Here is a 15,738-nt window from a genome sequence, read left to right as displayed (position 1 = left end):
TACTAAAGCAATAATATTCATTGTATGCTATCTTGCAAACTGTAGTTTATCTATCATGATTAGGGGTGCCACTTTTCCCCCAAAGTAAACCCTGAAAATCTACTTTTTCATTTTTTATCATTTTTATAAACCCTGAAAACGAAATACTCAAACTTCACAAACCCTGAAATAAAGCACATGGCAGCTGAAATATTTTTGCAAGAAACGAGTGAACCATAAAATTTGCTTAGTTTAATTTGTAGGCCTATATGTAAATCCAAATTCTTCTTTGTTGTTCTAATCATAGGATGCTATGCACACAATTTTTAGAATCCCCATGAATTACAAAATGAAAAAAAAAAAAAAATGGGGGAAGGGTTAGAATTTATAACAGTATCACTTCACAAAATAAGAACATATAGATCTATATGCCCCCCCCCCCCATTGTAAATTAGTAAGCGTATCATTATAATGAATAGTTTGTGCGCATTTATTGATGAAGCTTGCAATACAAGAGTTGGTCTAAGAGGTTGATTTAGAACAATTTTATATTAACAATGTTAATACCACCCCAAAACAAAAGTTATTTTAAACAATGTTTCTCTCTTTAACTTTGAACACTTTTCCCCCTCATTATTCCTTTGAAGGACCCTGCTTTAATCACATTGTTAAAAATGATTCCATCAATATACATGCAATGATGCATGGACCATTATGTGCAACAAGATAAAATTTACTTGAGATTCAGTCCAGATCTACTACAAAATGGACATTGATTTTCTAGCCCCAGATCCACATTTAGTTTCTAATAGCCTATTTAAATGTAGATCTAGAGTGTGCTGTAACGCTTGTGCATAATTCATATAGAATAGATCTATAGACAAATCTATCTAGGTCTCCAGGTGAATGCAAACTTATTAAGTTTTTTTCAATCATTAATTGATTCTAGATCTAGACTAGTTCTACTCTAGGGTTTTGCCATCTTCACTAAAACGATGTTAATCCAGCTAACTACTGTAGATCTAGATCTAGAACTAATCCATTCTAAATCTAGATTTGGATCCTACCTCTAGAATGCTCTAGATCACTATAATAGAATCTAAGAATCTATAAAATATAAAAAAAAGGAAAGAACAAAAATTGTCCCAGTTTGCACTACTGTAATTTTTCTCCCTAGGTACTCGAGTAGATCTACACACAATCTATACCGATCAAATACTAGACTTTACAGATGTCTACAGGCGTTTACAGTCTAGATCTTAGATCTAGACTGTAAAAAATTCTAAATCGAGGCGCATTCCTTATAGAATGTTTACATTCTAAAATATAAATAAAGCTTAGTGTGCATGTAAAGTGAAGGTCTTGCTAATTGCGGATATGAAACCAGTCGAATTTGTTTTAAAATGTCGGCTCGGGAGATCAGAACTAGCTAACTAAGATTAATAAGGAAAATGCAAAGAAATTTAGACCAAATTCGAAATCGACTTAAAATAACAAAAGATTCTAACAAGATAGTAAAGTACAAACCCAAAAGGAGGAAAAATCTGAACCCTCAAAACCTGGATTTCCAGATTATCCCGGAGAAGTGGCACCCCTGATGACTTTGCTGTTTTGTGCCTCCTCTGGTGGCTGCTGAGAACTATGTGAGCCAAAAAAAAAATTGGCAAGATACATGCCAGAAGTAAAGTGTTTGGTGTCAGAACCGAGCGGTCCAGAGTTCGAATCTCGGTGAAGAATGGGATAGTTAATTTTTGGATTTATATGACACCCTAGTACGCTTAATTCTAATGGGTACCTGGCTGTAGTTGGAAAATGATTTTTACACTCTGTGCAAGCCACATATGACACCTTAGTTAACTGTTGGAAAATGATTTTTACATCATATGTCTTATAGTTCTGAAGGGCTAAATGTGGTACTTAACTTTTACATTAGTCAGTCGCAGGTTTTTTGTAAGAAGTAGATCTAGATCATGGGTAGTGGGTTTGTAAAGCATTAATTAAATCTAGAAAAATCTAAATATCCCCTACATTTTAGATCTAGGTGCTAATCCATTTATAAACTTTGTTTTGCCTCCAGAAATGTTCAAGTTTTTAAATTAATTGATACTATTTGTTGTCAGATCATGTCTAATCTAGATCCAGATTCAATCTACTTTCTAGAAAGATCTAGATTATTCAATTTAAAGAGTAATGACTAACTTCTTGAATTACTACAAATCATAAACTAGATAAGTAGACTTCTACATCCAGATTAGATCTAGAATAATATGGATGCAACAAATGAAAAAAAAAATTAAAAAATTCAACAAACTTATCTAAATCTACGCAATCTGAAAGCAAAACTGATGGTGTATATATGTTAAAAAAAAATCCAAAGCCTTAGTTCTCATTTTTTTCAGAAAACGGAAAATTATAATTTCAGAAGCTTTTTTTCATTTACTTAAGTACTTAGTGAAAAGACAAGAAAGAGCAACAATAATCTAATGAAAAGAAAGTAAAGAGAGTATAAGGTCAAGAGATATCCTTGCTATTTGTTTTAAAGAAAAGAAGGAAAAAAAAAAAAAAAAGACAAACCTGATGTATCTCCTCCTTCTCCTGAAGGACCTGCATTTCCTTGAAAATAATCATGCGATAAACCACCTGGGCCATAATCAGCCCTTTGACCTCTTCTATTGCCCTCAGAATAATACTGATCATAAGGCATACCAGGAAAGACATTACTTTGGTCTTGAGACTCATCATCTGGAAAGAGCACAATTACTTTGTAACATTATACATAGCAGTATTAAAAAAGAAAAGTATATCTATACACACATACATGAGAAATATTAAACAATTTAGAACCACAATGCCTCCCCTTATTTACAATCCAGAGTTAGCTTAATGTGAAAATGTTCTGCTCTATGACAATGGGTTCCAGAATGAAAGTGTTAAAAAACAATGCATGACAATACATCATTGATGAACAACTTTGTGTGTTAAATCCAAGAGCTATAAAGGATTAAGTTGCTTGATTATATGATTATATTGCAGAGTGAAAGACAAACATTTTCAAACTTTAGGCCAATGCTTGTCAGACAGAGAAAACAACCTCAAAAAGGAGGACATGTCCTCTTTTTGCAGAATGTCTGGTGACCCTAACCATTGACACATTTTATTACAGCATAAGTTACTTCTAAAACTAAAACTATAACATTTTTTGCTAATAAGTTTTATTTGTTTTTTAGCTGTTCAACTTAATCATCAGCCATTGTTTACTTGCCTTATCAACCTCAGGAGTTACTTTCTAATAAATATAAGCCCTTGAATTTTTTAAAGTTATGTACATTATCACTTCAAATTCCTGTCATTACCACTTTAACATTTAGCATTTCTTGATGAGAAATTTTTATTTAAAAAGATAAGCAACAGAATTGTTATTACACTTAAATTAAAGCTATTTAAGTTGTATTATGAATATAAATAAATTGCTTTATATGTTAATTAAGACTACATGTATTTGTGTGTCAGTTTAGGGTACACTTGATGACATTATTCAAAATATCTTTGATTAATGTAGCAATACATTGACAATTTAAAATTTTTGTATTAAATATTTAAAATCAGTTGTAGAAAGCTTTACAATATATATAAATAAATATACATACAAATATATATCTGACCTGCCTACCAAAAAAAGTCCAAATGCGTAACGCTGATGGTCAAAATGCGTATTTTGGCAACATAATGCGTAACACTTACGCGAACCACTATTTTGTCATATATATAATATTAGATCTAGATTAGATCTACAATCTAAATCAATACGACAATAGAGATGATATCTAGACTAGATTTGGATCTATGTCTATATAATGAATATAATCTACTCTAGATCTGGGCTCAAGAGTGTTACCGATGCCGTGGATCCGCTACAAACGTAGGTCTACTCCAAACTTTCGTAGGCCTACCTTCATCCTTGATCTATTCTATACTAAGACTAAGAATTTAATCTAGTCTAGATCTAGACTAGATGATAGTAGATGTTATCGATCTAGATCTAGTCAATCTAAATCATACTGCAACTAAATTGGATCTAGATTGTAGAGTAATGTAAAGACTCATGACATAACGTAATCATCAGTCGTAATGTCTAGCTAGATCTATTCCTGTATAACAAGTTATCTAGATTCTAGATCTAGAATCCAGATCTAGATCTAATTCTAGATCTAGAATCCAGATCTAGATTAGATATCTACAATGTCACTCAATGTGTTTTGAATCGATAGCACTTCGATATTTTTTTCTATACAAATGAATACAGGAATCAGGGATTCAACATAATTATTTTCTACTAATGAACTTACAAAAAAAAATCACGTTGGTGTATCAGCTAACTGACGGTACCAACCCGCCACTCCCTCACTCTCGCGTTCTTCATTTCTAGACTAAATCTAATTGCTTTTAAGAACCAATCAACGTATAGATCTGGACACAATGTGTTCCCCCACCTTTTCTGTCCCCCTCCCTTCAACAGGACGGCTTAGCGTGACCTCCGTGACCGATGGTAAGCTAGGCAAGAGAGGGGGGGGGGGGAAGGATATGAAATGCGGAACGCGACGGGTTAAATGCGTATTTGCGTACTAACGGTAATTTTTGGGAGATTTTGGGTAACGAATACGCATTTTGCGTAACGGTAGGCAGGTCTGATATATATATAAATATTTATATATATATATATAAATATTTATATATATATATATAAATATAAAAATATATATAAATATATATATATAAATATATATTGAAGTTTCTCTTTGGTGCACTTAAAAATTACTATAGAGTCTTAACACACCACTCTCCACACACAACAAAGAATCCCAACAAAACCCAACATATTTTGCAATATCTCAAAATATTAAAGTTTTCCCTTGTTGATATCCAACAAATTAATTAATAAACAGTAATTAATTGACTAAATGGTACATTTTTTAAATTCATGTATTGGCCAATGAATAATTGTGCAAAGTTTCAACTTAATCTGACTAAGGGTGTGGGATAAATTTGCTCAAACTTTTTACTAAACAGACAGAGTGAGTTGATATAAGCTTTATAAAAATTAATAACAAAGTGACATGGGGAGTCAATATATGTTTATCAAAACTATTTCGTTTCACTTAACTGGATGGAAGTTAACTGAGTTATATAATTTATTTTAATTTTTTTTTTAAAAAGCACCTTAAATCTAAAGTGGAAAATGTATTGAACAAAAATAGAACTTACAAGTTTCTTGATCCTCCTCACCACCATGCTCAGACTGAGTTATTTCTTGCTTTACTTGAACAATATTCATATCACTATCTAATTGAGGTTTAATGTCTCTTTCTTCACAAGCGTTCAGATTATTGGAGGAATCATTAAATGTTTGAGGAAAGACTTTAGAGAGATGTGATATATCAGAATCTGTTGCAGCTGTTAAAGAAGTTTCACCAGATATTTGAGGTGTAATGAAATTTGATGTGTTGTTATCTGTATGTGAAATTTCTACATCATGCTGAGCACCGTTAGGACCAATTGGAGGATCTGATTTACGTTGTTTTGGTAAATGTTTAAATGATGAAAAGTTCTGGCTGTGAGGTCTTTTTTGTGAGCGCCCTACTTTTGAGTAAGGGTTAATATTTTTTCGGTGAAAAAGATTTCTTGAAGGAGGTAATGTTCCACTATTTTTACTTTCAGGCTCATCCATAATGATAATTTCATCTTCATCAATTTTAGGTTCTGCAACTTCAGACTTAGCAGATGGTTCTGAAAATCCCTTGGGTGTGGGCTTAGGTCTTTCAGCTGGCTGTGCATGAAAGCTATTACTTATAAATGTTACTGAATTCTCGTCTGTTTTGCAGACTTTCTCATTTAAAATATAATCAATTTTTTTGCCAGTGTCTACATTTAAGTAAATATGCCCTATGACTTCTACACCACTATTGAACTCCACATAGCCATTGCATAAAGACTGTAAAAATTTGGCTAAAGAAGAGATGAATTTTGAAGAGGAATCAAAATCCATAGTTGAACTTCAATTTCAAGATCTGAAAGAGAAAAACAAAAACATTTAGCACCTACACTACATTTTACAAATATAAAATTAATATAAAAATAAACACGCTTAGTTTTTTTATATATATGCTTTATTAGTAGAACTAAACTGCATATTATTTTTTTTAAATGATTTTTTAAGATCTAAAACTTTTATATAACAATTTTTATTGTATAAGAAAACAAAAAGTTTGTCTATCTGGGAAGAACCATATCAGCAAAGCCAAACTAGATGATGAGGTAGACTTCCATGTTGCACATGCCAGAGCTGCTTTTGGCAGACTTCAAGGACAACTATGGCAACAAAAACTGAAAGTATACGGTGTTGTAGTCCTCCCATCACTCTTACATGCATTATATAGGTGTTGTAGTCCTCCCATCACTCTTATATGCATTAGAGTCCTGGACCTAATATCCCCGCCACATCAAAAAGCTAAGCTCCTTCCACCTACGCTGTCTAAGGAGTATCCGACACTGGCGACAACACACCAGACACAGAAATCTTAAAGCTGTCTAACATGAACAGTATCAATTCGACAACAAATAGGTCCAAACTTTGATGGGCAGGACATGTAGTCCCATACCAGAGGAGTCTTACCCGCTTGTCTTCGATAAGGGCTTTTCTTTGGGTCTCAAATGTGTGTTCCACAGCCTTTGTAGCTCTCCAACTGTCTCTTTCAGAGGCATATATATAAACAAAGGGAAGACAACAAGAGGGGGTCACTGAGTTATTTAAATACATTTTATTATGTCTATGACTGATGTTCCTATGCTGGAGTAAAAGAAAATGACTTAGTAGTAAAAATTAAAGATTAAAACGTTTTAAGTCTATTTTCTTTGATATGCTCAAGGCTTCAATCAGCTTGATTGAGCTTACTAATCAGGGGGAAAATTCAATCGAAAAACTTATACTTGACAATACCCACCCTACTGTCCCTACACCTCTTTGACCTCATGTTAACTAAGCATAGTGATACATTAAATCATATCAATTTTTATAGCGAAAAGGATTTTTGTTACAAAACATAGACTATTACGTAGGCACTGTTGGCTTACTATTGGCCGCTAATGTTATATTAAATACGGTACTGTATTGTAATTATTCTGCATTAACAAAATAAAAAGAAAACACTCGCGCACTACTAATATTATATCTCCTCTCTCACTCTGCAAATTGAAGCCAAGAACAAAGTGTACTATAAGAGTTACAATGGTCTTATACACTTTCGCAGACTTTTTTTTTTTCGGAAGGGCTCAGGGCAGTCTTAGGCCACTGCAACTATGCGCCCGATCTGCCCCGCACTTTCATAGGCCCTGCATGAATTCTAGGTGTAAATTATTAAATTAAACTATTTTAACTTATTATTAAAGGGTACCTGGAATTCTCCTGAAATTGCAAAATATACGAAAAAGTCATGAAAATATCCTGAAATTAAAAAAATCTTCTGAAAACTCATGCAAATCTCCTTAAAAACAGACTAAAATATCATTTCGGGGTGATTTTGTACTTAGTACTGTATGAATAGAATGCAAAGACGAATTTATTTTCTATAACAAAATCTTAATTTTCACTTATAAAATTATCCTTATCCCCGCAATCTGTAGGAGCGGCCCTGGAAGGGCTTGAAGGGCTATATCACGGGTTTTCAAGAAATAATAACAAAAATACTCCTTTTTTTTTTTTTGTTTTACACTGTGACACAGGTTTTCCCACGGCCACACAATGTTCATGCCCAGTAGCCTATTGGAAAAAAAACAACAACTAAATGCATCATCGCCAAACTTTCTGGAAGCTGGTTGGCCGAAATAGCTGTACAAGCACACCAATTAAATAGTTATCCTATATATGAAATTAATAGCCTACCGCGAAAATCTGACCTTAGCGTGCGGTCTTAAAACGTATTACCAGCGAAAGTCAAGAAAACACTTTATATTTGTTTATTTATTTTTATTGAAAAAATGTATACACATTTCGAAATATGGCCAAAATAGAACACCATACTTTTTATAACCAGTCACTGACAAAAAAACAACAACAAAAAAACAAAAAACACCCACACAATACTTTTCGTGAAAAAAAAAAAGCTAAAAACAATAACATTAATTTGAAATACACAACAAACATTAGATATAGAATATAGATCTATATAATAGACCTACATTATATTGTGGACCCATATTATGATTATATGCACTAATACCATGTACCCGTTAGGAACCTAGATCTAACTTTAACTAGACACAGTGAGGATAGACAAGGATGCTGCCACTTGCGAAGCATTCTTCAACCGTCGAATAATTACCTTTATTTTTACTGACAAATGGATGATGAGTTTATAGATGGTTGCAGTTTTTTTTCTAGGACAAACCTTTACGGAGCTATAAAAATTCTAACATAAAAATTGCAGCGGCAGGGCTTAATGTGTTCGTTAGACGGATATGACTATAGATCCAAAGATGTAGATCTAAACAATCTATAATCACTGACACAGTAACTTGAGTTACAGAGTGGGAGTAGTTACAGTGGTTACACTAGTCAAGTCACTTAATGACTCAGACTCAGTCACAATAGCCTAGGCTTTAATATTCAATAGCCATAGTCCATATAAGTATAGTAAGGAGTAAGGGCGCCTACAGTAATTGATGATTGAGTAAATACAGACCTTGCCTTAGCCTGCCTTGCTTTTTAGGCGGCATCTAGGGCATAGGTCTACTGTACTCTTTAGAGTTTAGATCTAGTGAAGTGAAGTAGATCTACTCTAGATTCGACTAGTGAAGTAGACCTAGATCTAGATCTACTCTAGATTTAGATCTAGACTCAACTAGAGTGTAGAGTCTAGATTCTAGATCTAGAGAAAAAAAAACTTGGACTTGGTTAGAGTAAAGGATGGTTGTTGGACACCCGGGTTTTGTCTCGCACAATGGCCAGCTCGGTGTATTATTATTAAATCTTCTTTATTTGAATGTTTACTACCCAACTTCCGCATAAATATTGCACATGGACTATTTTGTCACACTTCCGACACGTACAGCTCCCTTTTATATTGAGAGAAAGTAATTTTATCTGGGGTCAAAGTATACTACTGTAAAACTTAGCTTTTTTTCTCCCAAGGGGAAGAACGAGATAGGGTCTGGAGCTAAGACGATTTTTAAGCCCCTAGATGCATTAGCCAATTAAAACCCAGATATAATGCTTCTAAATAGACACTAGAAACAGATAAATTGTACAACCCAGACTCTCCTTTCCCACTTAAACATGTAAATGGGGGTGGCCAACAAGTTTTACCTTTTCTGAATTTTTTTTAAGAAAACATATTGTCATATGATGCTAGTCATCAAAGGGAAATAACTTGACACAGTAAATATGGGGAAATAAACAAATTGTTATTGTTTTTTTTTTAAACATTTACAAGAATAATTTTGTTGTTTGTTAAAATAATATAGTACAAAATGTATATTTAAGTTATGTATGTGTTCTTGTGTGTGTTTGTTACATGTTTCACAAATAAAAATTCATAACATATTTATAAAAAAAAAAGTTAATGTGGTGTATGCAAAACGTATGACCATTTATTTTAAACCATTTAATATGCAACAAATATGTACAAATGTTATAGCACTTAAGTGCACATCTGTATACAATAATAAATTGGCATCAATGGGCAGCTGAAAAAAAAAGTCGCAATATCATTGTAGACCTCGAGCCTACAATTATTGATCGACTAGGTGCGCTAAATGGCCATTGTGTGAAACATCAACATTCTAAGAGATTGTCAAAATCAAAAGGGAGTGTATACTACATGAAGTCTCCCCCCCCCTTTCCCTTTTTTCCATGTCTCTTAAGCATACCATTACACGCTCTAAAAAAAAAAAAAAAGCAGGTGAGAGAGAGAGCAGGAGAATAGCAATTATCTGACTGGTACCAAAAAGGCTACGGTGAGACAGGCAGGCACTGCGCTAGTGGAGCTGTGCAACGGGGAAAAAAAGTGCCCCGTAGGTAGACTAGAGAGAATACTCCTCCTCTTCTCCCCCGCAACAGAGGCGATTTTTTCCCCTAACGCGACCAGCTAGGCTAGGCCCAAAGTAGTGGCCATGGTGTGATGTCAGTTACAAGCCGAGAATGAAAGCATGGAGCGTGGGAAAAGTGATAATATCATATGGCTTGTGTCGTTGCGCTAATGTACAGAATAATAAAATTAAGGATGAAATGTCTTAATAATAAATAATAACATATGTTTAATATATAGAAGACATCTATTTCCTTTGAAGTGTCCAATAAATCTCCAAACCGGCCAACAACTTTTACAGAGACAAAAATCATGACGAAAACTTTTACGCATCAGAAAACCCAACCTATCCCTCTTCACATCAGATTATGATCATATCTAATTTTAACTATATATAGATGCGTAGTGATACATTACAAAATAGCTATTTTTATAGACAAAAGGATGACTAATTCATTGACACCATCAGTTTATTCATAGCTTAGAGTGAGTCTTAGACCATTACGGAGTTATGAATTTTGAAACTTAAAAATGGCCGGAGAATGGCTTTTAGTATTTAGCGTGTCCGACAACCATCCTTTACTCTACTTCTACAACAAAATTTAGATCTAGAATCTACATTATGACTAGACTACTAGATATCTAGACCTATGTCCTATCATATGTCATTAATGCGGCATGAGGATGACACTGACAGTCACGGTGGAGTACACCGTAATTGACTGTCACTATTACTATTACAGTGTAACTTGTTTCGTACAGTAACAGTTCAGTCCAGGGAGGCAGTACAGCAGTGTTGAGTGTAAAATACAATAGATCTAGATCATTCTAATCTATAAAATATGTCTAAATATCAGTGTTATTTACCAATGGTAAGATGTGCCAAAAATAGAAAGAACCAGTTTAAAGCATGTAAATAATGTAATAGGTAATACTATAGAGCTACCGATACATTAAATTATTCTTTGTCATACACAGACGCCATGACGGCTTCACTACGATTTAGAGTCATTAACATAATTTATGCGTTGTATTCTTAGACTAATTGTCGATACAAACCGAAAATAAATAAAAAGTAACAATTTGCAAAAGTACTTAAATACTTTTAAAATTCTTCATAATACGTATAAGATCACTATTCTTGTCATGAAGACAACGTAATTTTAAAAAAAAGGCTACGTGGAAAATAGATCTATATATTTAAAAAAAAACGTTAAAAAGGCAGCATCTACATCAAAAAGGTAGAAAGAAATGTTACCTGCGGGAAACTTTTTTCTACATTGAGTTTAGTAGAATATGTTGGCCCAAATTACAGATATGACTGTGAGGCCACGTGAAATGCGGTGTCAATGTCTAGTCCTAGTAAGATATAGATCTAGAAGCGTCACTGTGAATGTGAATGGTCTCTCTACCTATGCCTTCTTCCCTAGTGCTATTAGAGCATGGGAGTAATGGGACTTGTTGCCCGAGTCAGCCATGAAAACCAATGAGTTTAAAAGTCATTGATTAATATTCACGACTAGTTTGATCTAAGAACACGCGTAGGACGTATTCATCGTCTTTTTTTTTTTTTTTAAAGTAAAGTCTGTATTTTATAACACAAGATTTCCGTTTCTATTATAATTTACTAAACAGATGATAAGCTATATTTTTTTTCAAAGCTGTAAGCGTAGACGCGTATATCAATTTATTTTTACAATCAAACTTTAAAAAATAGTCATTTCATTTATATTGGGAGAGAGAGAGAGAGAGAGATGGTTCGTAACTTAGTATGTCCAAAATGTTAACCAAATAGCTAGGTCGAAGAAGCTTTGGATTTTAACCAATAAGAATAAAGCACGCCATTTTATCACAGCGCCTTCCCTTTACCCGCCGTAAGTAATCTTGACCGGTAAAAAAAAAAAACAACTCAAGAACCGAAACAATTTGGAGAAACAAATGGCTATAAAATCTACTTTCTGTCTATTCGGAGTCGAAGTGAAGCCATAAATCATGGGCGTAGCCTGGGGGGAAGGGTTCAACCCCCCCTCCCGAAATGAAATCCCCCCCTGGGAGTTTAGTAACTGATTTTTTGCTTTCATTGTGTTTATTTTAGGTGAGATTTTAATGCTAAGCCATCACTTGCCCCAGCACAGCCAGGGGGGTTTTGAGTTTAAAACCCCTACCAGGGGTTTTGCAGTTAAATCCCCCTCTTCTATAAAACAAAACAACAAAAAAAAAAAAACATGCAAAGGACAACCCCAAATTCTAAGAGAACAGCTAATGAAAATTTTGATTTTAAACCCCCCTTCCAAAATTTACGATAAAACCCCATTTTCAATATAAAAAAAGCAAATTACACACTCAAAATTCTATGAGGGTAGCCAAAGGGGTTTTGAGTTTAATCTTCTCTTCAGCAGAGTTTGAAGCTAAAAAATACCTCTTCAATATTAAAAAAAAAAAAAGGAAAGAACACACTCTAAAATCTATGAGCGTAGCCAAAGAGGTTTTGAGTTTAAACCCCCTTCAGCGGGGTTAAAAGCTAAAAAATATCTTTTCAATATAAAAAAAAGCAAATTACACACTCAAAATGCTATGGGCGTAGCCATTGGGGGTTTTGAGTTTAAACCCTCCTTCAGATGGCTTTTTAAAAAGTTTAAAAACCCTCCAGATTGTTTTGAGTTTCAAATCCCCCTACAGAGAGTTTTGAGGTTGAAAACCTTTCTCTTCAATATAATTCTAAAGCAAACTACAGTCACCAATTTCTATGTGCGTAGCTAAATGGTAATCCTACGATAAAACCCCATTTTCAATATAAAAAAAGCAAATTACACACTCAAAATTCTATGAAGGTAGCCAAAGGGGTTTTGAGTTTAATCCTCTCTTCAGCGGAGTTTGAAGCTAAAAAATACCTCTTCAATATTAAAAAAAAGGAAAGTACACACTCTAAAATCTATGAGCGTAGCCAAAGAGGTTTTGAGTTTAAACCCCCTTCAGCGGGGTTTAAGCTAAAAAAATATCTTTTCAATATAAAAAAAAGCAAATTACACACTCAAAATGCTATGAGCGTAGCCAATGGGGGTTTTGAGTTTAAACCCTCATTCAGATGGCTTTTTAAAAAGTTTATAAACCCTCCAGATTGTTTTTAGTTTCAAATCCCCCTACAGAGAGTTTTGAGGTTGAAAATCTCTCTCTTCATTATTATTCTAAAGCAAACTACAGTCACCAATTTCTATGTGCGTAGCTAAATGGTAATTTTAATTTGAAAAATCAAAACTCCAGAGATTTTTTAGTTTAAAAAACCCACAACAGATGATTTTGACAATAAAACTTCCCTTTTCGATATAAAAAATAAAGCAAACTACAGTCACCTAATTCCAAGAGCGTAGTCAAGAGATGTTACACATTATTACCAGTGGCTGGGCTCCATTAATAAAGTACAGTGAATAGTCGTCTGCCGAAATTGAAAAACACTAAATGTGGATCAACAAAGATGGCTAAGACAGATTTTAGGAGTCAGTTATAGAGATCGTGTCTAAATCAAGGAAATCCTATTCCGAACTGGGAGTCGACCCCTTAGTAAGATTGTGACAGAGTGTCGCATGAGGTTGTCGGGACATGTTCTCCGACAAAATGAATTACGCATAATAAGAGTTGCGATGACATCCTAGTACAACTTGGCGCCACACATTCATGGAGGTCCTTAGAGCAGGTGGGAAGAGGCTTCAGACATTGCCAGTGACAGATTTTTGTGGAAACAGCTTACCACTAAATACGCAGAAAGGCGCGGGAGGGTCTTAGTCAGTATGAATAGCAGATTAGGTTTTTGAAATAAAACTTTTTAATAGCAGGATAATGCATTGTAGATAACTCAGAACATGCATTTTTTTGGCTTTCAATACCAGAAATAGTGCTTGGCGGCAGGGCTTGCTGGCAAGAACGGCAAGTCTACAATTGTTTCACTAACCCATAAAGATTAATTATTTATATGTGTGTGTACACACACACAACCACACCCACACACCCACACACACCCACACACCACACACACACACACACACACACACATATACATATATATATATACATATATATATATATACATACATACATACATATATATATATATATATATATATATTAGAGATGGGAATCGAACCCAACTTTTAAAGTTCGGGTTCGGTTCGGTTCGGTCAGATTTAAGTTCGAGTTCGGTTCGGTTCGATGACGAGTATAGTTCGGGTTCGGTTCGGTTCGGTCATGTCTAAAGTTCGGGTTCGGCTCGGTTCGATGTTATGAAATTATGTAATAGCAAAATTAAGTTATAAGGTTTAATGCAATTTATTAGTTAAAACTTTTTTATTTGAATTTTTACATAAAACAAATACTTTGCAATATATAATAGGCCTATGGGCAATACTTTTGCCAAAATAATGTTGCCTACATACATTTAAAGCGTTGTAAAAATTTCTTAATGGAGATAGAAATGAAGATGCGGCAGGTTTTCGCTCAAGTCGGCAAGAGGTTTAATTCAGGGCGTGACTCGGCGCTAAGCGATTTTTTTTTAAAGGCTAATATCGATGTGCTTTCTTTCAGAACGCACTATTCATCATAATAAAAAAAAGTCGAGGGCCATATTAAATCTAATAATAAAGAGGCAGACCTGGCCAATAGAATTATGCAAGGGACACTCTAGGTAGGCATACATATTGCGCACGTACTTCTATAATGGGCGTGATCTTTTTAAAGAAATATTCTTCGTGTAAAGACGTCTCTATCGAGGATTTTTTTTCACAAATAAGTCGTCACTATTATAAATTGCAATATACGGAAGAAATTCGACTATTCTGAGACAAAAAAATGCAGAAGAATCACACTAGCGGAGATGTTTTAAAATGTTTTCTTCAAAACGTTTTGACCCATATTGTGCATACGCGCCTCGCAAAAAGCAGTCTTCAGTTGACAAGGTCTTATTACAAGATAAAATGACATCTCCACTTAATATATTTTAATTTTTAAACATGTAATTATACTAATATTCAGATAAGTTACAATAAAAATAAAACTTTTTTTTCGATGCCCCCTCTCTTTGTTAGTTGGTCGTTGGTTTGTCGCTTACAAACAGCTAGTACAATTGAACCAATATAGGCGTTTTATATTTTTACCGGTAAGGATAGTATAGATGGACTTCTTATAGTCCGACAGTTACGCTGGGCAGGGCACGTATCCCGTATGGGAGACGAACGTATGCCAAAGGCAGTCTTTTTTTTTTTTGGTGAGCTAAAAGGTGGTCGACGTTACAGAGGCGCCCCACGGAAACGCTTCTAAGACCAGCTTAGGCGTCAACTTTGCTTAGCTAACATAGAAGAGAGCAGCTGGTTGCATGCGGCCTTAGAACGAATCAGTTGGAGTTCACTCCCGAAGGCCGCGGGATACACATTTGAGACCAAAAGAAAACCCGCTGCCGTGGACTAACGAAGACGCGAAAAGAAAAACTAAATCGACCACCTGCGAACAGTGGTTATGCTTGCCCTGGATGTGGCAAAATATGTAGGTCACAGCTGGGCCTGCGCAGCCATGGGAAAAACTGCATTCCTATCTAATCTTCGGACTCGAAGACAAGCCTTATAATAATATATAAACTTAATAAACTTTAAAATAAAGTTCTTATGTGAACAACTCAATATAGCCTAACTGTTAT

At 34.4% G+C, this 15,738-nt stretch overlaps 1 protein-coding gene across 34 annotated transcripts in view; it reads right to left on the bottom strand.

Moving 5' to 3' along the window:
• Positions 1–11,084, bottom strand: part of LOC106079054 (zinc finger E-box-binding homeobox 1-like) — a 55,079-nt gene extending 43,995 nt beyond the window's left edge. For 32 of the 34 annotated variants that reach the window (XM_056042600.1, XM_056042623.1, XM_056042650.1 and 29 more), the window contains exons 1-3: positions 10,926–11,084; positions 5,242–6,044; positions 2,554–2,721 (exon numbers count right to left, since the gene is read on the bottom strand). In XM_056042600.1, the coding sequence (XP_055898575.1) occupies positions 2,554–2,721; positions 5,242–6,022 (949 nt within the window). In that variant the 5' untranslated portion in view covers positions 6,023–6,044; positions 10,926–11,084. Of the gene's footprint in view, positions 1–2,553; positions 2,722–5,241; positions 6,045–6,649; positions 6,726–10,706; positions 10,797–10,925 lie in introns of those variants that run through there. The other 2 variants (XM_056042577.1, XM_056042584.1) reach the window with 2 other exon arrangements.
• Between the last annotated feature and the right edge of the window lie 4,654 nt (positions 11,085–15,738).

Source organism: Biomphalaria glabrata, chromosome 1 (assembly GCF_947242115.1).
Source record: "Biomphalaria glabrata chromosome 1, xgBioGlab47.1, whole genome shotgun sequence".
NCBI classification, from domain to species: domain Eukaryota; kingdom Metazoa; phylum Mollusca; class Gastropoda; family Planorbidae; genus Biomphalaria; species Biomphalaria glabrata.
Note: the sequence above shows the minus strand (reverse complement) of the source record. Positions and strands in the feature narration are given on the sequence as shown.